Here is a 20,439-nt window from a genome sequence, read left to right as displayed (position 1 = left end):
TGAAGGGGGGGGGGGGGGGGGGAAAACATGCTGTGGAACCTGCAGCAGAGAGGGGAGCGGGATGTGAGAGAAACACCTATGTAGACACCCAGGTCAGTGAAGAAGGAGGGGGAGGAGGTGCACCAGAGGAGGGGATGCCCCTGCAGCCCATGGTGAGATGGCAGGCTGTCCCCCTGCAGCCCGTGCAGGTGAGCAGGGGAGCAGATGCCCCCAAAGATGGCCATGACTCCATGGGAAAGCCTGTGCTCGAGCAGTCTGTGCCTGAAGGACTGCAGCCCATGGAAAGGATCCATGCTGGAGCAGTTTGTGAAGTACTGCAGCCCGTAGGAAGGACTCATGTTAGAGAAGTTCATGGAGAACTGTCTCCCATGGGAGGGACCCCCACGCTGGAGCAGGAGAAGAGTGAGGAGTCCTCACCCTGAGGAGGAAGGAGCAGCAGAGACAACATGTGATGAACTGACCGCAACCCCCATTCCCCGTCCCCCTGCACCGCTGGTGGGGAGAGGTTGAGAAAATCAGGGGCACAGTTGTGCCCAGGAATAAGGGAGGGGTGGAGGGAAGGTGTTTTAAGATTTGGCTTAATTTCTCATTATCCTACTCTGATTTGATTGGTAATAAGTTAAATTAATTTTCCCCAAGTTGAGTCTGTTTTTTGCCCGTGAACATAATTGCTGAGTGATCCTTCCCTGTCCTCACGTTGACCCACAAGCAAGCCTTTCATTATAATTCTCCTCCCCATCCCATGGGGTGGGGGGGAGTAGTGAGCAAGCAGCCTCCTGGTGTTTTGTTGCCAGCTGGGCTTAAACCACAACACTGACTCTCAAATGCTTTTGATGCGAAAAAGCAAGGAATGGGGCAACAGTTTCTAGCCCAACATAAACAGGACTATATTTCTTTAAGTAGCATGGCAAGTTCTCTGGCTGCCCAAATCTTGGCATACCTCCAAGAGACAGAAAAAAATGAAGAGTCCCAACTACTGCTACCAGGGAGAGGCAAGCCTGATGATCTAGCTGCAATAAGACAGGTTTATAACATGTCTCCCTTGCTACTCCCTTCACATCACTAGAATCTCAGGTAGTGCTCCTTCTGTATCAGAGGCTGTAAGGCAGATCTTGAACAAGGAATTCATCACTGGTTTTGTGTACTTGTTTGACAACGCAGCCAGTGAAGAGGCAAACCAAGGTAACTAACTACTTGAGTCACACCAACACCATGTCAAATAGCGTGCAACCCACTCTCAAGTCCAGCAAGTTATAACCCTTTCTTATCTGAAAAATACTCTTCAACAATGACGGGAGGTGCTCACACTGTTTCCCCCCCGCCTTTATTCACTCTCAGCTTCTACTGAAAGTCTTTGGATCCCAGGTAATGCAATAAGGTCCACTGGAGAAGTCTAACCACCCAATTTTCACCTGAACAGTGGCTTGTGATACAGTATTTGGGAACACAGAAAAAACACAATACTAAGTTGAAAATACAACTTTGCCACAGAAAGCTCTTTGGGCAACCCTCCTCTTCCACACTGTCAGCATCATCTTCAAAGGATTTATTTCTATGGCCTGAAAACTTTTGCAAACTAAATTGGAATCAAGGACTCTAGCATTCACACCCAAATCCCACGATCATCACCTTGATAATACAAAAGCTGTACAAGCTATATATTCTCCAAACACGTCATGCACTTTTGCTTTGAAGCAATTCACACCCAGATGGCAATGACATTTAAACACCTTCAACTGAGGAGAAGTAATTCTTCCCAAACAGAAGATCCAAAGCAAAGAAATTTCAGGGAGGTGGACCAATTTTCCACAGAATCTCCACATCAGCTTTCCAAGCAGTCAAGAGGAAATTGAAAAACACTTCTCCTAACTTGCAATCTAGGGATGATACCCACTATCAGGAAACAGTTAAAGTTCTCACAGGAATTGCTCTCTTTATGTTTCCCAAGAAGTGGCCAACAAAACTCTGGGAAGGATATTAAACATTAACTTCCAATTCCTTTTTTTTTTTTTTGTTTTCAAATAAAGCTGTAATGTCCCATCCAGACATCTTTTTAAGTCATGGAAAACTACAGTCCTGTACAGGAGCTATTTTGAAAAGTTAAAAACCTCTTTTGTAGTGCATATATATAGTTCAGTTTTTATAAATTGGCCCGTCTGGAGGGACTAAACTGTATGCAAGACTACAACCAACCATCTCAGCATGATGACTGTTGCATTCAAATTTATTTTCCAATTATTTTCTTCTTTGGTCTATGAATTTGGTAGAAGTATTTCCTCCTTGAAGGACTATGTCTTTAAAAGAAAAAAAAAAAAGGCTACTTAAGGACTTAACAAAAAAGACTTTTGCCTAGGGCAAGGGCCAAGCAGGTCTTGAAGAGAAGAACTTCCTCCTTTAGCTTAGTACACCCTCAAGAAAAGCAGAGAAAAATTGGACAAACCTGTTATTAACTGAGTGGCTACATTTGCTTTAACATCTGAAAAACCCCAACCAAAAACATCCCCAAGCAGCTCTTCTAGCTCCTGTTGAATTTTGGAAAGCTTACATGAAACCAGATAAAAATTCAGTTCTCTTCTCCATTCACAGGAGATGGAAAGGGAACACTCCTGCTAGATGATGTACTACTAGTGGCCATAGATTGCTTAATAAAATTTAAGAGCTGATGGAGTAACACCCTTCAGACTCAAGCCAAACTCCAGAAATAATAGGTAGGGTCTTATCCTCAAGTTAAAGTATGCAGGCACATGTTTTAGATTTCTCCCCAGAAAGCAGGTACTATGTCCACATGCAGAAGTCTTCCCCATACCACATCCACACGAAAAGGTTGCAATCCAACTGAAGACACCACACCAAGACCTCAACTAATACTCTGTGTCAATATGCCCATACTGCAGCCAGCAATTAAGGGCTCTCCTCCTCCCTCTACCACCACACACATACTGATTTAATCAAGACCTCTTCTGGTCTGCTCATCCATGACAGCTGCTGGTCCATGATTATAGTCAAACTGTTACTCCATCTCAATAAGGTACTCTGCTGATACTTACTTCCACCTGCTGTTTGAGGGGAGCCTAAGCATTCTAGTAAAAAGAAAAAGAAAAAAAACCCCACAGCTCTGTTTTTGGGGGGGAAGGGAGGAGATTTAAAAAAATTAAAAAATAATCACTTCAAGCCAGAATTTCTGCTGCCAGATTTCATGCCACAATGGGTTAAGAGTAAGACATTAGGTAAGCCTCATTGGCAGAGCCATTGGGACCAGCTGCATCGGGAAGGTACAGAAATTCTTTCACAGATTAAGATCTTGTCAGAAAAAGTGGTAGTGGGGTGGGGAAGGCAAGAAGAATGATGCATGACTTTCACTCAGCTGAGCACAAACACCTTACCTACACCCTGTGTAGAACAAGAAATTTCTGCTTAATTGGTACAATGAATTCATAGTATCTTCTTCCAAGATCCAGGAATGAATGTTTCCAATTGGTTTTGAGAGCTGCAGGAATTAAGCTCCTATGCTTGTTGTGTACAAGCAACAGGAGCAGCTCTGAAAAAACACAAGTCTTCTCATATTATGCTACTGATTCCAGCCTGATCTCAGTGAAGGGAGCTTTTACGTGGCCTGCTCAACTGCCTCAGCCCACATGCCAGTTAGAAGCTAAATTACATTATTCTCTTACAGTTCTGTGGGACTGGTAAGCAAGGAGGGGTGTTCACACTCCTCAGAAATGCAGACAGTATATTAGTTTAAAATTTAGCAAGTTTGACAAGGAAAAACCTCAAAGCCAATTAAGGAAGAGACAGTCAACCCTCTTGTAAAACTGTGAGAACTCTGTTGTGACAGCAGACCCACAGTCTGCTGTGTGTTTCTGGAAGCAAAAGATTCTACAGCATTCTTCCTGGAAGCCTGGTCTATCTGATTACCTTGGAGAGAGGCAACACCCCAGTCAAGAATGACCTGGAGGGAACAAGAACAATAAATTCATTTACTGAATAGAGTCAGCACAAGGAAGAGAAATACAAAGTCCTATTCCACTCTTCTAATGTGGAATCCATTGCATGCTCTGCAGAAGTTAGAAGTTATATTTACTTCCAGCTTGTTAAACCACTAACAAAGTTTCCAGAAGACTCTTCCAAATATATTTCTAGTTATGTGGTAGAAAAATAAGTACTGAGCTCTTAATAGCACGTGACATTACTGACAAAAGCCTACATTAGTGATAACATCTGGTCCATTACCAACTTAGATAATTTCATTAAACAGAAAGGTTAAATAATCTAACCTTCAGGTCACACAATTGTCCAAGATTTCTTCAGGATATAAAAGGAAACAGCCTTTAGGATTTTGAAAGCTTATTTTGATGACTATTTCCACATAAACCAATAAAAATCATGTTTATGGAAAAGTGCTGGACAAATACTTTAAAAAACAGGTTCAAGGCCATGGTGAGCAAAAGCTACATAAGTTTTAATATTAAAACATGGATTTACTTTTAACAGGTAAGAATATCACTTAGCCAAAGCTTAGATAGAGCTTTTCACCCCACGAAAGCTTATACAAACTTCACAAGACACAGCCACTACATTTGCTAACATACCATTCCTGGGACTGCAGATTGCTGCTTGACACAGAGCAGGGAAGTCCCTGTCTTATACTTACCTCTTACATTCCTCTTGGAGGGTTAATTGCTCTGCACTACAAAATGAGCTAATTCTTCTCATCTTTATGTAGGCTGGGCAAAGTCAAAACAAATTGATAAATTTGTATGAAGGTCAGACAAAAATCTGGCCTTAAGTAAGCTTATAGAGTTAAGCTTCAGAGACTGCTATAAGCTAGGTAAGAGCCATTTGCTTTAAAAATTCAAAGAGTGCAGGATGGGGGGGATGGGAAATGCACTGGTCTCTAAAGAAAACATCACAACATCAAACATATGCAGTAACAAGGAAAAAAGTGAAATCACCTTAGTAGATGATGTTAGTTAGACAAAAGTAAGCCAACTGATACAACATGAACAAAGTGCTATATTTTGTTGACATTTTAATACAGGAATTACTAAAATTCCATTTTCCTTGAAAGCATTATTAGCAGTTTCAAATGAAAAGAAAAGATCAGATTGCTGTGTCACTGTATGTGCCTGATACAAGTTAAAACCAACAAACAAAGTAAAGGCAGATCTGGCTGTCATCTTATTTCCCCAGATCACTGCCACATTAAATACATTAACACTAGTAGAGTATTCAAACACTCTCCTGAAGACACAAGCTGGTACCCAGTAAATCTGCATTCAGCTCACTGCTTTCCTTAAGTCTATTATAAAAATAATCCAGATCCATTTATTGAATAATTAGAATGAAAAAGAACAATAAGTGAATGCTCATTCACAAGTAGCCCTTCAGGGGACAACCATCCTAACCCCCTCAAAACGGCTGTGAAGTCTTTGTTCTCTTACTGTTTGCATCTTGGGAGATGCACAAGAGATTAGAAAAAGACAGTTTATCCACTGTGAGCCACACACTGTTGCAACTTGCCCAGTTTCCCCACCATCCAGAGAGTCAAATTTCCAAACTTCACAGGATAGCTCATAACATCTAACTGTCTCTTGACTCCCTTCCTGGTCAGATCAGACTTTAAAGAAGTTTTTAATGTGCATCAAGCAAAGATAGCATCTTCTCTAGGAAAAGCAAAAGGCTGAAGCTTGTCACGAACAAGGAATATTCATGGGTCACAGGCAGGGAAAAGCCACAGCACTGAAGCGAGTTCAATATGATTCTATAAATATTTATGAGAAGCAAATACTTACAGGCTACATCTGTATTAGTAAACTAAAAGGGTGAAAGAACAGCCCACTGTCAGTCTAAATCTAGCACTCTCCCAGACAATATCTGCCACTTCTCAGGGTGCAGTACAGGCTAGGGACCATTTCAATTAGGCAGACTAGATGCAGATACTCTGTTTTGGGGGAAATATAAACTAAGCTATACTAACGCAAACTGAGCTGTGCCAGTTGGCCTCAGGCAGGTAAACAGACCTTGGCTCAGTACATTTTATTTATTTAGTATAGATGTTGCTCAAGTCTGTGCCAAGTGGCACATTCTCCAGCTGAAGCGCAGCACAGTTCACCCTTACCATATGATCTGATGCCTAACGGAAGCGCATGACATATACCACTGCTTTCACAATAGCCAAGTGTAGGTGCCAGTTGCACAGGTGTATTCTTGACACGCAAGACCAGACTGGTGTGCTAGCCCTAGAAGCAGCAAGATGTTTGGTAGCTGCTGGAATTGAAAGGCCCCTGTGCCTTCTGACTGACAAATAAGAAGGATTGAAGAGACTGTCAGCCCACTCCTGCTCTTTATTAGCTACTATTTCTGCTATTGAAGGCCTTCTTTCTGTTTCCAGTGTAATGGCACCTTACCAGCTCCTCTCTTATTCAGGGTTAAAGCAAGATTCCTTACAAATCTTTACACTAAATCCTCAAAGACATTGAGACTAAACATTTATTTCTACGAATAGATGTTGCTTCAGCAGTATGACTTGTGCCATATTATATAAGTTAACAACTCCCACAGCTAACAACAGTTTTAGAATACTTTCCACAGTATCTCATGAATAATTTTCCAGGGTAAAAACATATGATGCGTGCTGTGATTGCTGACCAGTAGAGGGAGACGGGATACTGTTCTCAAATAAAAATCCAACGGCAGAATCTTTCAAAGGATGCCATTAGAACACAACACAGCTCCATTTTTTCTTCTTCTTCCATTGATTGCTACTAGCTTATACTAAGAAAATGAAAGTGAGCCCTTAGATATTCTGTTTTAGCTCTAGCATTATTAAAAACCTGAATTCAAATCTTTGGAGAACTTTTTCAAGGCAGCAGGCTTTTGTTTTGGTTTGGTTTTTTACATTAGGAGAAACACTAATATGGTTAGGGGTGAAACAGATCCAGGAAAGACAAATATCTGCAAAATCCTCTCAGTTCGAGAGCTTTCATGGACACTGAATGTTTCACAAAGCTGTGTACTACATTTTCAAAGTAAGAACTGATACAAAGTCCTGCAGTACTGGAAAATAAATAATGTATATATTAAAAATTAAAAACCAATATTTTAAAAGTGTTTGACTACCCTTACTAGGTACATTCTCCACCATGTACTTATTCAGCTGTTCAAAAAAAAAAAAGCAATTAAATTTTTATATTCCAGACACATGTATATGTACCAGCCACACTGATCAAGCTGAAGAAATAAAATGTGTTTTGAAGATACTGAAGGTGGAACATTAATACAAGGTGCTAGGTAAAGAACTACAAAGGTAAATACTGAAGGGAAGTATTTAGAAGTCCTCCCAGCAGCGTAGCCCAGGATGAGCACTCACATAAACCTGTTTAATGATTTCTTAGATAACCCTCTAATTTACCAGTTTTGCGAAACCTGTGAAGTTGGAAGACTGTGACAATGCTGGAAGAGGATTACTGCTTTACAATAATATTATGACTTTATAAATTAAGAGTAATGCAACTGGGATTAAATGTAATGGTGCAAAGTAAAAAAAATGCAGTTCAGAGAAAAAAAAGCTCCTCACCAGTAATCCAGGTTCAAGATATTGTCCACATTTATCATATACTAAAGTCTGAATGAATAACTACAGACTTCCCTTCTACCACCACTGCCTTCAAATACCTGGAGAAGCAGACTGAGAATATGACCCCATGATCATAGACCAAGGCATGCCTTGTTCTCCTCCAGTTGTAATCCATGAACATCATCATGGATCCCAAATAAGACAGGGATTTTGGTGGAGTGTTGGTGAAAGTTTTTCCATTACCATTAAGTTACCTGTTTTCCTTTATGGTGAAAATTCACAAGGTTCATTCACTCACTCTGCTTCTCCAATTATTACCTCATGCTGGCTCACCAACTGAAGATGAAACTCTAACTTCTTTACGTTAACAGCATCATCCCAACGCAGCTCCAGCAATGAAAACTGGTTATCTGGCAAGATTTTATGTAATTCATCAGGAGACCCTGGGAATCCAAAAGGAATGGGTGACCTGCCCCCATGGCCCCAAGGTTAACTGGTTCATGGAATAAAGAAAATTCACCTTTCCAATTGCAACAGTGACTGAGCTCAAGCCTTTGACCCAGGTGACCACTGACAGCTGAGAACTCAACAGGTTGTGGGTCATGCCAACAAACTGCAGGTACCAACTCCCAACAGATTATCTCATAGTGTGAGAATAAATATCCCCTGGAATCAAAAAAGAAGCTAATAGTCTTTGAGAAGAGAGCGACAGTAAACACTACCATCCCAAATTCAACCTTTCAGGTCAAAGGAGTCTGAATTCTTTAGTTCAGAGTGGAGAGTCACTCTCTTTTGGGCAGAAGAAAGGAAAAACTGCAGACCTTTTTCCCTCTGAGACAGTGAAAAAGTCAACACAATCAACCTCCCAAAGAAGCAACCTTCTGAGAGACAGAGAAAGAAATCTCTGAAAAGGAATGTAGCAAAAAGTATTCATTAGTATTATATCTAAATGTAACAGATACTCTTCATTAGAGCTTACAGTGCTTGCACAATCAGAATCCACGTGACTGGTGAAACGCAAGAGAAGATGCAGTTGAAAGACTATTATCAAAACAGTCAAGAAGTGGAATATACAAAGAAAATCAACAATGTGAACATTTAAACTCTGTAGAACTGATGTCTGTGCGCTTGAAAGCTCTTCCCCTAAGACTACAGGCTACCTTTTTCCACCTCTAATCACAGATCAGGTGTCTTTTCACTACAAAATCCAGTGTCCAGTAAAGCACATGGAAGAACCCTAGGGAAATAAGACTGTTCCACTGATACCAAGGTGCATAAGGATAAAATATTTCCAGCAGAAGTCTGGCTTTCTGGGTAAAGGAGGAAATAATCTGACATGAGACACCAGTGACCAACTTACATTCAGCATTGCCTTCTTGGCTACCAGATCCCCTAGCAGCAGGAGGTCCTTTGGCACATGGGCAGAATCTTAACCACAGCCATGCTCAAGTTTTAACATAACACTAGTACTAGATAGGATACTTACCTTTAAGGACTCAGCCAAGGTATCAGAGGCAACACACTGAAGCCTCAGTGTGCTCAGAGTCTAAATAAATTCAAGATGAAGGAAACTCCCTCACCAGCGAAATGCCTGGATAATTGAAAAAGTCCAGTGCTGAAGTTGAAGTTGCTTTTTTTGTACTGAGCAGTAACTGAAGCTCCAGTTCTTTTAGCCATGCTGCAGAATTCAAGGAGGATGCTGTTGGTCATTGTACAAACAGACTAATACACGTGCAGTACTCTTGATCCACCCCATTACTTTGCCTTGTGCAATGTAGGCTCTCCACTGTTTAGATCATAGCAGTCAATCTAGCATTATATATGATTATCTGATATGCAAGATGGTTCTGTGAGCATTTTGGGACTAAGTATATATTACATGGTTGCCTCTGACTGTGGAAAGCTGAAGTCTAATTGAGCGGTACATTCCAGACCAAAATTACTTAATGGGCTTTGTTAAACTAGAATTGGAGCATCTTTAAAAGGAAAAATACGCCGAAACAAACAAAAACCAAAGCAAGCCAAAAAACACCAATTCAAAATCCAGGAAACAAAAAGAAAGCCACAGCTTTCTACCACACTGCAGAACAGATTAGTCTGTTTCTATAGCAGGCAGCTAATGCCTTCTTTTGGCAAACAAACTCTTCAGACAGAGCCAAGAGTCTAGCAGATGATTTCCTGATTAAAAGCAAAATGAGAAACTGAAAACAAAAATTTTCTGGAGAATGTAATAATTTGCATAATTAAGCCATCCATTTTAGTCCTAAATTGTCTTACCAGTATAGTGGGAACAGGCTCAAAACACCTGGATACTCTTTAACTATCGCACAGGGATCTTTACATAAAATGTCTTTATGTAAATTCTGATAGCCATGAAGAAGCCAATATAAGTTTGGACTCATCTGAAAGTTTTTTAGATAGTGATTCCAACTGCAAAACAAATTATATCCTGTCTTTCTGTTCTGCTAGGAAGTCTTCCCCCAGCTCCTCCTCTAGTATAACATGTAAGATACAGTGGAAACAATATGGTTTTGTACAGTCAAAGCACAGCATTATGGGAGAATTTCTCTTCAGGAGATCAAATTTCATTTGACACTCAGGAAACACTCATTTAAAAAAATGAACTGCAAGCAAAGGCAGACTGAAAGGGGAATACTCACTTGTAGCGTAGTGTCGAAAACAACAAGCTTAGAGCTTGTTGGAACAATGTCATAACACTTGTGTGACCTCATGAATCGCACATAAATGTCACTTTCCGATTCTTCAAGTGCTGTAAGTAAAAACATTATGTTGTTTTATTTAAGTAACCTTAAAAAAAAAAAAAAAAGCAAAAAACATGCCACATCAACTGAATACCACTGCAGAAAGACAACCCTAAAGTAAAACTCAAATTCACACTTTCCGATCTGGACAGACAGTCAGTTTTGCACTTTGCATTTCACACGCTTATCTTTCTTTTCATATTAAATATAACAAAGACAAAATGCATTATTCTTCCTTGATGAGAAAGGACTTCCATACTGAAGAGTTATATTTCAAAAAACACCTTGTTTTTCTAACAGCAAATGATTGGAATATGCTTCTCAACTCTAGTTATGTACAGAGGAAGCCAGTTTGAAACTTAAGTAGTGTCAGGCTTGACTAACTCAATCTCCTTAAATTAATACTTCTCCAATGTCATCCCTATCCGGTCCACTTTTCACATAGTAATTTTGTATTTTCTAAAGAGGCAGCAGGCAAGTTATGTAATCAGTTCTGTTCTCTTCAGGCTACTTCACATACAGCATCACGAATCCAACGCTTTATTTATAAAAATAGGATCCACTTGGCTGGAATTGTTTTAGTGTGGCATGTCTGTAGGAAGGACATGCAATCCAGTGCATACTAACTTAAATTACTTTGCATTTGTCAGAGTTTAGGTGCATATGCATACATTCTTCAGATCTACTCAGGTACGTTAACTTTTTTTTAAAAGCAGTTTGGCCCTCCATTCTTTACAGCAGGTACCTAGAACTTGATCAAGGCCAACCCCTCCATCAGATATGCACCCTTTAGACCCTGTAATATTGCACAAAAATTTGGTCACATGCTAAACTTTTGAAGAGTGGAGAAAAAAGAAAACAAACAAAACAACCTTGAAATACCTACTGATCTCTGAAGAACTTCATATTAGGAAGCTAAAAACCTCAAAATCCTCTTTTGCTAGATTTGCTCAAAATCAATCACCCAGCACTGGACAAATTATTTGTTGCTTCCACAGAGTGGCTCAGCACAGCTTCTTTAGTCCAATTCTACAGAATCAAAGCTGGACCTCCCCTGCAAGTGGCTACTCTAGGATACAGGCAGTCTCTTCTATGTACTAAGCAAGCCTTTCATCTCCAACTCTTATTACCCTTAAAAAAAAAAAAAAAAAAAAAAGCAGCCTTTTTCCCAGTGAAACACAAGAAATGTGAAACAGAAGTTCCACAGGAATACAGAGGAGAGTCTTGAACTAGGACAAAGCAGAAGAAAAAAAGAAAATAATTTGTTGGATTTATGTTCCTATAAAGGTCAGGACCAGAAGTAAAAATAGCAGGAGCTAGGAAAAATTGATAAGAGATTAGGAAACCATGTGAGCAAACTGATAGGGAAGGGACTAGGCAGACAGACTTTGACAATGCTGGTAGGAAGCAACCTTTATGAGATGATCCCAATGGGGAATGGGTACTGACTCATCAAAGGCATGTATAAAAGAGGTTAAAAAGGGTAGTTTTGGACAGAGAAACTCCATAATATACTAAAACATTATCATCCTCTAACTTTTGCAGTAGCATAAACTAATGTCTGTACAAAATTAATTTAATGACCCTGTGATTGAGTGAGTTGCTGGGGAGGGGTTGTTGTTTTTTTGGTTTTGTTTTGTTGGTTTTTTAACTAGACAAACTAGAAGCAGGGAGGGGATGAGACACTAAGCATTAAAAACAATATTACAAGAACATTTAGATGACATAGCAAGAACTCTGGTCTTTAGAAAGTTATGGTCGTGAAATGCAGTCCCTCTGTGTAGTGACAGAGTCCTTATCTACTTTAATCTCAACTTTTTCCATGGGACAGTACACGAGAACTGCACTTGAAATGGTAAGTCAAATCACCGGTAACTAAGGCTGGCTACTAACATGATCAGTAACCATTAGAGAGATGCTGCACTGTCATGTCTTTCCTCAGCACTACAAAACAGAACAGGATGAAACTAATTTCTTCCAATTTTAGTCCCCTGCCTCTTTCAGTAGATACATTCCAATTGCTGCAGCAAGCAAGACAGCGGTCCAATAGTACTGAATCACCTGCAGACCAAGTCTATTCCCCACACTGACTGAAACAGACGTTCTCCAAAACCTTCACCAAGTACCCAGAAACTACTACAACCTTATGTACCCAGGGACGTTACTATTCTAATTCTGAATCTGTACTTCCTATTGAGTCTGTAGCTTTAACTGTGAGACTTTATATACAATTAAGTATACTACAGGTAGAAACAAGCATAGGGACACCTCAAATAGTTGATAAACTACAAAACAACCAACTATTTTTAGCTGAAAAAATTTACACTCTTAGCAGAGCACATCATTGCTCGATACAGTCTTGCCAACTTACCAACATTATGCAAATTTAATGTATCACAATAGCAAGCACAGTAACTATGAAGCAGGACACATTGCCAGATTTAATCAGGTAAGGCTGTTAATGGCAGCCACAGTTAAGAACTCTGTATGGACCAGCACAGTGAAGGTGTGCCTATAAACCCTCCTCTCAACTTACCATATACTCCCAACTCTCCAAACACAATTTCAGCTGGACCTCAACAATTCTCACCCACTTAAGGTACATGGGATTGGTTAGGTGCTGTCTCACCTTACATTGTCTTCCAACTCAGAGAAGGCACCACAAAGCAACTGCTTCCCAAACTGACACTGGAAAGTTACAATTAGAAAGATTCAGAAGCACAAGATAGCAATCTGTGAGCACTGTTTAACACCCATATAAATAGCTAGGAAACCCTAGCAGGATCTGAACAAGGATCCAATTGTCCAGCTGGAACTGAGATTTATTTCTACAGGAGATCCTTATACTATAAATAAGTATAATGCTCTGTTTCATTAGTTGCTAACTAAACATGCAAAACATAAGCAGCACTGATTTAAGTCTTACATCCTACATAACTTCATCAAGTGTCTGTTGGAAAGGATATTTAAGACCTTCTAACACCTTCAACTACTTGGGATTACTAAACAGATGCCATAGCCTAATTCTTTGTACAGGTATTGTATGTGCATTATGTATATACAGCTGCTCAAAGGAGAAAAGGTCTCTCAAGCTGAAGGCTTAGCATATCTCAGGGGTACACTCACACCCGTCTTTCCTGCACAGCACAAGTGGACAGGGTGTAGTCTTCTTTACAGTTCCTCTCACTTTCCAGAGGACAAAGTTACTGCTTTTGGTTGTATCCAATCACCACTGTGTTGCAAATACAAATATAAACATCCTAATCTCCACTAGGATATTTCTACTTTATTACCTCTTTATTTTCTAGTTCCAGTCTTATTTGTTTTTCCAATAAATGCTCATCCTTTCTGGCTACTATTAAGCTTCTACAGTCTTATCCAGTACCTGCAAAGAAGTACTCCCTTTGGATGGACAAGAACAGATGCCTTTCAGCTTGACTTAAAAATCTTACTCAGTCTCTGCATGTCATCTTTGATCTGCATAGGAGATGATTCACCCAACATGCAGGAGCTGTGAATATATACTGGCCATTCTTTCACCATGAAGTCAGTAACATATTCAGATGTTGATAAGACAATGGTGTACTACATGAACAAGAAGTGACATAAAATCTCTGCTCCTGCTCGAGGAAGTGACTGAGGTATCCAAAATTAGATTTACTTAAGCAGCCTCATTTGCAGAAGCCCCAGTTACACAAATTTAATGCTTAAGATGTCCTAAGCTGTGTCACACTGATGGACCACAGAGAAGGACTACATGCTACAGCTCAACTTCTTAGATCAGGGACTTCCTTAGCAAGGCCTCCTCCTCCTTGGAAGCTGAACTGGACTTGCAACTGTGCTAAACACCATCTGTCCTTGACGTTCCCATCAACTGTATTCCTTCTCCCTTGGTCAGAAGCCCAGTGTACGCCTTTCTCATATTGTTTCCGCAACAACTCTTGCAAGGTGTGGGAAGATGGAAAGGTACTAGACGATTATGATTGCCCTGGCATGGCAAAGGCAGTTGCAGATAAGCCTTATGGAGTACATTTGCAGGACCTTAGCTTAGGTCTAGATCAAGACTTAGGACACTGCCTCCAGCCAAACCTCAGCTTCTGCAGCTCATTATCTGGAAGTTAGTTGGCTCACAGACAGAGCAGATTCCCAGCAGGAGGCATCTTAATCTAGAGCAGGATGAGGGGAGGAAAAGAATCCACTAATAAGTAGCTGAATGTGTACTTCCATGTGGGCGTTCACTCATGAAACCTTATTTCTTGAAGATTCATGTGAAAGTTATTTTTTGCAAGTGGACATTCTCCATGTGCACCCCCTCTCCCCAAGTCATAGGTGAAGGCAAAAAAATCCAGATCCCTAGTGCTGTTTTCTGCAATTTTTAATAAAGCACAAACAGAAGTCACCTGAAAGGTTACAAGATTTTATGACAGTTTAAGACCTGAAGTTAAGAGCCTCGTCATACAGCCTTTTACAGAGTAAATTCTCTCTCTGCATCAGCATTTTATTTATTCCTACAGGTAGAGATCCTTTAAAGAGTGGAAAATCAATCTGCTTATATTTCTGCCACTCCCCAATCTTACCCAAGACCAAATGATTTTCACTCCCTTCCTGTCTCCCACCCTTCACTAACATGAGACATGCTTTAACGTTTTATTTCAGGCAGTAAATATTATTTACAAAAACCTCACAGTTTATTTTTTTTTTTAGCAGAATAACTATTCAGCAATACTGCTTCAGAGATTGCAGTGGGACTTGGTACTAAGTATAATTGTCTATTTAGAGAGCTCTAAGGTAGAACTATCATCTGAGTACTCCTCATAAATGAAAGGGAAACTTCTGCAGCATTACTGAAGCCATTTCCTCAGAGATCTACTGAACAGATGCCTTCAGTTCCATTCATACCTTCGCCACCATGCAGGGCGCTTTTCTACTGTAGCTTTCCCCTCAGAATTTCAAGGCCTTCAAAAGAAGAGAAAGAGGAGAAAAAAAAGAAGCTCCTGCAGATGAAGAACAGGAACACGCAGTAACACGTATGGTCAACACATATTGCAAAGCTTCCAAATACTGCCACATAAAAACCTACGGAAAGTTCCTCAGAAGTGTTTACTGCAAACCACAGACTGTATTTCTGTTCTATATTCATACTGGGCTGGCCCAAAAACAAGATCCTGGACCACATGTGCTTCCTAATTCCAACACTACAAAATATGACCTTTCCTATTTATTTTATATTATAGCTATATTATGGTCCTTGTATTTCTGCACTGGTATCCAGTCATATTTCAAGTTTAGTCTCTGGTTCCAGGAGTGTTTGAAAGGAAGACATAGGGTTCCACAGAAACTGTGTTCTCTCATCTGCTTTAAAGAGTTAATTCCACCACAGACCACAATCATGCCACTGCAGCTCTCTATAGCACCCCTGCTCCTCATGGTTAGATTGAAAGCTGGTAGCTCTAGCACTTCTCAAACATTTGAAGCACACAAGAACCATTCTTATGGGCCTAAACAACTGTATAACTGCCATTTCTAAGTTTACTATGAAGTTAAGTGCCAAATTTTAAAAGCCCTTTAAAAAGCAAGGGAAAACCAGCCAATAGCAGTATGTAAAAAATATACTCAGCTAACTGTCTAGCTAGGTGAACAACTTAGAGAAGACAGAAACCATATATACACACAATAATTCCACCATCCCCCCTGATTTTTAATCAGAATCAGTCTGGGGAAGTGTGCAACTTTAAAAGCTTAAGAGTTTTCTTAGAGCAGCAGGAATTAAGCACTGCCAGCACCCAACACTAGACTCTTCAGCTTCACTACTATTAGCATAACCATCTCCTCTCAGCCAGTTCAGATGGTGGACAAAAGGGAATGGGGAAGGAAGTAGGAACATACTTTTGTGATATTCTCACGTGTACTAAATAACCTAGTTACTGGAAAAAACCATTTTCTTTTCAGTTACTGCACACATACATATCTGTACTTTAGGTTACTCCAAGTAACACTCCTATTATAAGAAAAGTCAAGTAATATGTTGAAAAAATCACATTTCAGATGCTAGAAAATTAAAATGTTACAGTTAAGAGACAAAAGATATTTTTCATCCCAATGTTTACTACAGAACTGATCCAACAGCAATACATTAGGTGAAGTTTATTGGTATAATTATGCTGATAAACTTTACTAAAAGAGGTGTTATACCAACAAAAGCACTCTATACTATTCTCTCTTATATCACTTAATCAAGCAGAATAGTATATATAGTCTTTTCTTGACACAGGAATTAAAAAAACACCTTAGACAAACACACATCATCACAGTGAAAACAGGAATTGGAGAGTTGTTCATGTACTTCTGGCTTAAGCTGCAATTTAAAAGAGAAATTTTTTCACATCCCTAGCCAACACTCCTTTGTCAGCAAATAGAGAGTAACTCTACCTTTTCAAAGGCCAGGTCTAAAGATGCGGCTCCACAGCAGCCTAAGCAGCAGCACAGCATAGTAGCAGCAGCCGCTGATCCCTTTGCACTGGCTGTGTGGTTCCATGCCCTCCCTTGCACTGCTTCTGGATTTATATAAAACTGTTCCACAAGTTGGCTGGAAAAGCTGAATTTGTCACAAGTTATCAGCTTCCTGATAGTGCCAGTTTTAGGTCTATTCAGCTCCCATATCTAGCCATGTGGCAAGCAGATTATTTCTGCTCTTTCCTTACACTAGAAGCTATACAGTACAAGGACACCATCCTTGCTGTGGCAGCTAGCCATTAGATCAGGTTAGCTATGTCAAATGGTGCCAGAAGACACCACAGTGACTAATCACTTAAGCCAGAATGAGTTACCCTCTCTCCCTACTGTTACAGGTAACCCTTGGCAGAGTATACAATAGGTGAAAGATATCATTAACCTTGTAAATTGTTCTGCCTGCATTTTTATCTGAAAGTTGTCACCAAAACTGGCTATAAAGTTTCTGTTCACCCCCAGTCTGAACTTCCTGAATAAGTTCCTTAATATCCTTGACAACCTCTCCCACAACTTTCACAATGCAGGAAATGGTAATAGTCCTAGTGTAAGTCATTAACACAACACCTCTAATAGATCCTAAAAAATATCCAGAATGGATATAGTTAATCCACTCCAAGAACAAGAGACACACTACATAGTAAGAACCACAAACTATTCCTCAGATGTTTCTACAAGCTCACCAACAGACCCTGGAACATGACTTTTAAGAGAAATGGAGGCATCTGAATGAAGAAGAGGGGTTTCAAGAACAACTTTGCAGAAAAGAAATACTCAGGTAGGATTTTACCAGCATTCCTCAGCTAAGGGACAAGACAGGAACAGATTCTGAAAAGGAATCCAGTACTACGCTGTAAACAGTATGTTGCTGTGATCACGTGCAACAGCTTTACTTGAACCTACCTTCTCTAAGAGAAATATGACTAATTTGTTAGACTTTTAGATAGGTTTGGATGATACACAGACAAATTAAAAAGTACATGGTATATCCTGTGAAAAGCATGGGAACTGAGGGACTGGGAGAGAACAACAAGCAACTGCAATTTTGTCACAGAATAATGCACTAAGAGGGCATGACTTTCCAGTCTGCTGAGCTGTCTGCTAAAGAGCCAAGAACACTGAAAACAGAGGACAAGAAACAAGACACCAGAAGCTGAATCAATGTCAGACTTGGTAGGAGAAGAATACTAACATAGTTTAAGAAGGGCAAGCACAGAAAAAAGAAGCGATGTTGTACTGTATAATTTGATTTCTGTTTATTCAAGAGGAAACTTTTCTCAGAAGAAAAAAACCCCGACCAAAATAACCGCCCATGTAATCAGTCACAGGATAAGGCTGAGTTGTAAAAAAAGATGGAAAAAGTGGGAAGAGATGGTTACAAGGATGCCTACTCTAAGTGGCAGGAGATAAATCATCATTAAGTTTCTAGAACATGTTCGGCACAACTTTGTCGGAGAGCCGGCAACCAAGGCTAGCAGAGGATTACTTCTAATTTCAGAGGGGAAAAAAACCCAAACAGGTTTAAAGTCTAATACATAGGAAGTAATACGATGACAGTAATAGGAGTTGACTATTCCATCACAAGCTGCAAGGATTTGAAATGCAAGGAACCAAAAAGAGAGGATGTAGTGACAGAGACAAGATGTTTTTTTTTTTTCTTTCCGAAAGCTGCAAAGAGCTTTAAAATATCCTGGCAGACCACACATTAAAGTTACACAGTAGCATTATTCATGCAGCCACAGGCTATACCATATGCATGTTGCAGATTGAACGTTTCCCACCCCAATCTAAAGGGATGCATGAGCTGGCAGCTTAAGAAAGATCATAGTAAGTTTACAGATGTAAGGTACTCTGATACAAAGAAGTGATAGGAAGCATATCTAGAGATGAGCATCAGAAGCTTCTTCAGTGATCCAAGACTAATTCAATTACATATTAAAGCATGAATACATGACATGACAGGAAGAATAGGATTTTAAAAAGTGTGAGAACACAGGGACAACATTAGAGTAAGTAAGTTCTACCCTGCTAACTGTATCTCACCCTACAAGCAGGAAGAGGGTCTAGAGGTACACAAAATAAGAGGGGAGAATAGCTACATTAACAGGTAAATAAAAATGAATAGAGAAGTAAGTGCACAATGTCTTGTTGCTTGAGTCTTCAGAAAAAGTTTAATCATTTCTAATAATAGTGACAAGCTAGAAGAAATCATAACACATCTTAAAACATATCCAATCAAGAATTGTATTCTTAGTTGCTTAAGACACTTTTGACCATAACATTCAGGACTGCTTGCATCTACGCCTTTTTTTTTTTTTGCACACATTTTAGTATGTCTTTTGAATTCTAGAGTTTGTGCAACTGTTCAGTCACTTTAGATCAGTAAGGTAATTGAGATGTTTTCTCCCCTTGTCACAAAGAGTTGTCTGATGCAGAGACAGCAGGTTATTATGTGTGTAAACAGGAGTCACCCTAGTCAAAAACAACAATTCCTGAACTCTGCAAGTTCATGAAGGAGAAGATACAGTACCAGTCAAAAGGAAAGCCAAACAAATTCAAAATCAGTCAGAATTCTTAGGTACGTATCAAAGCAAGTTATTGAAAACTGTGTATTTTAAGTACTTACAAAAGCAGCTCATCAAAAGCAAAGAAGAAAGCCAATACCGTTGTGTCAAGAACAGTTCAGTCTAATCAGTTTTTACTCAGAATAAAGTGATCAACTGGATGGAAAAAAAGAGGGCCGACACAAAATTAAAAAAAATAAAAATCACAGTATGCTTGAGACCCTGATTTCAAAGCAAGCTTGGATACTACTACATGTGGAAAAGATACTGTAGGATCCACAAGGTAGCTGCATAGCAAGCAACCGCAGCTGCAGCAAAACTAGTAAGATGTCTTTTTTTCAGTGGGTTTGCAAGACTGGATGACAACTGTCTGTTTTCAAAAAGATATGAAGTCCAGTTCAAACTCTTCTCAAAATTGGAACATTTGCAAGGTCCACCTTATGCGAATCAGCTAGTGCAGAATGGAATGCAAATTCATGCTACATGTCTTTAGTTTTCTACAAGTCACTCTGGAAGACCTTTTACCAGTAGCTTGACATTTCACAGGGAAAACATTGTCAAAGAGTCTCAGAGGATTGGGGCTTCCTTTTATCCAGCATTCTCCTTAGTGATCTTCAAAACAGGAATAGAACATGCTTCAAAGAGTTTGCAGTAAGAGTTAGAAATTGTTGCAAGACTTTAAACCTCACAGTATCTTCAAACTGAATTCATAAGTGGTTTGGAGTTAATATGATCTTTCAGAGAATACCAGAATCTGACAGGAACACTTAACTGGAAGAGTGCAAATTAGGGGAGTGACTAAGTATCACTACTACTGAGAAAGAACTACCCTGTTATTAATTTGACTTGCTATAGCAGAAGTAGGGAAGAAAAGGCACAGTTTGCTTAAATGAAACAACAAGCAAACCAAAAACCCACCCCAGCTGTTAGAGAGCTATTAATGCATTCCAGAAGCTAGTTAGACAGAACAACGCAACCTTAGGACATCGTACAGTCTCCTTCCTTAAAGATCCTAAACATGGAATGAGAC

The 20,439-nt window shown here is 39.7% G+C and overlaps 1 protein-coding gene across 2 annotated transcripts in view; it reads right to left on the bottom strand.

Moving 5' to 3' along the window:
• PRKAG2 (protein kinase, AMP-activated, gamma 2 non-catalytic subunit) overlaps positions 1 to 20,439 on the bottom strand; it is a 157,086-nt gene that overhangs the window by 25,932 nt on the left and 110,715 nt on the right. The window contains exons 1-2 of one of the 2 annotated variants that reach the window (XM_010586158.1): positions 13,465 to 13,485; positions 10,237 to 10,346 (exon numbers count right to left, since the gene is read on the bottom strand). In XM_010586158.1, coding sequence (XP_010584460.1) covers positions 10,237 to 10,308 — 72 coding nt within the window. In that variant the 5' untranslated portion in view covers positions 10,309 to 10,346; positions 13,465 to 13,485. Of the gene's footprint in view, positions 1 to 10,236; positions 10,347 to 13,464; positions 13,486 to 20,439 lie in introns of those variants that run through there. The other variant, XM_010586149.1, reaches the window with a different exon arrangement.

Source organism: Haliaeetus leucocephalus, unplaced genomic scaffold (assembly GCF_000737465.1).
Source record: "Haliaeetus leucocephalus isolate CR32 unplaced genomic scaffold, Haliaeetus_leucocephalus-4.0 Scaffold0, whole genome shotgun sequence".
NCBI lineage: Eukaryota > Metazoa > Chordata > Aves > Accipitriformes > Accipitridae > Haliaeetus > Haliaeetus leucocephalus.
Note: the sequence above shows the minus strand (reverse complement) of the source record. Positions and strands in the feature narration are given on the sequence as shown.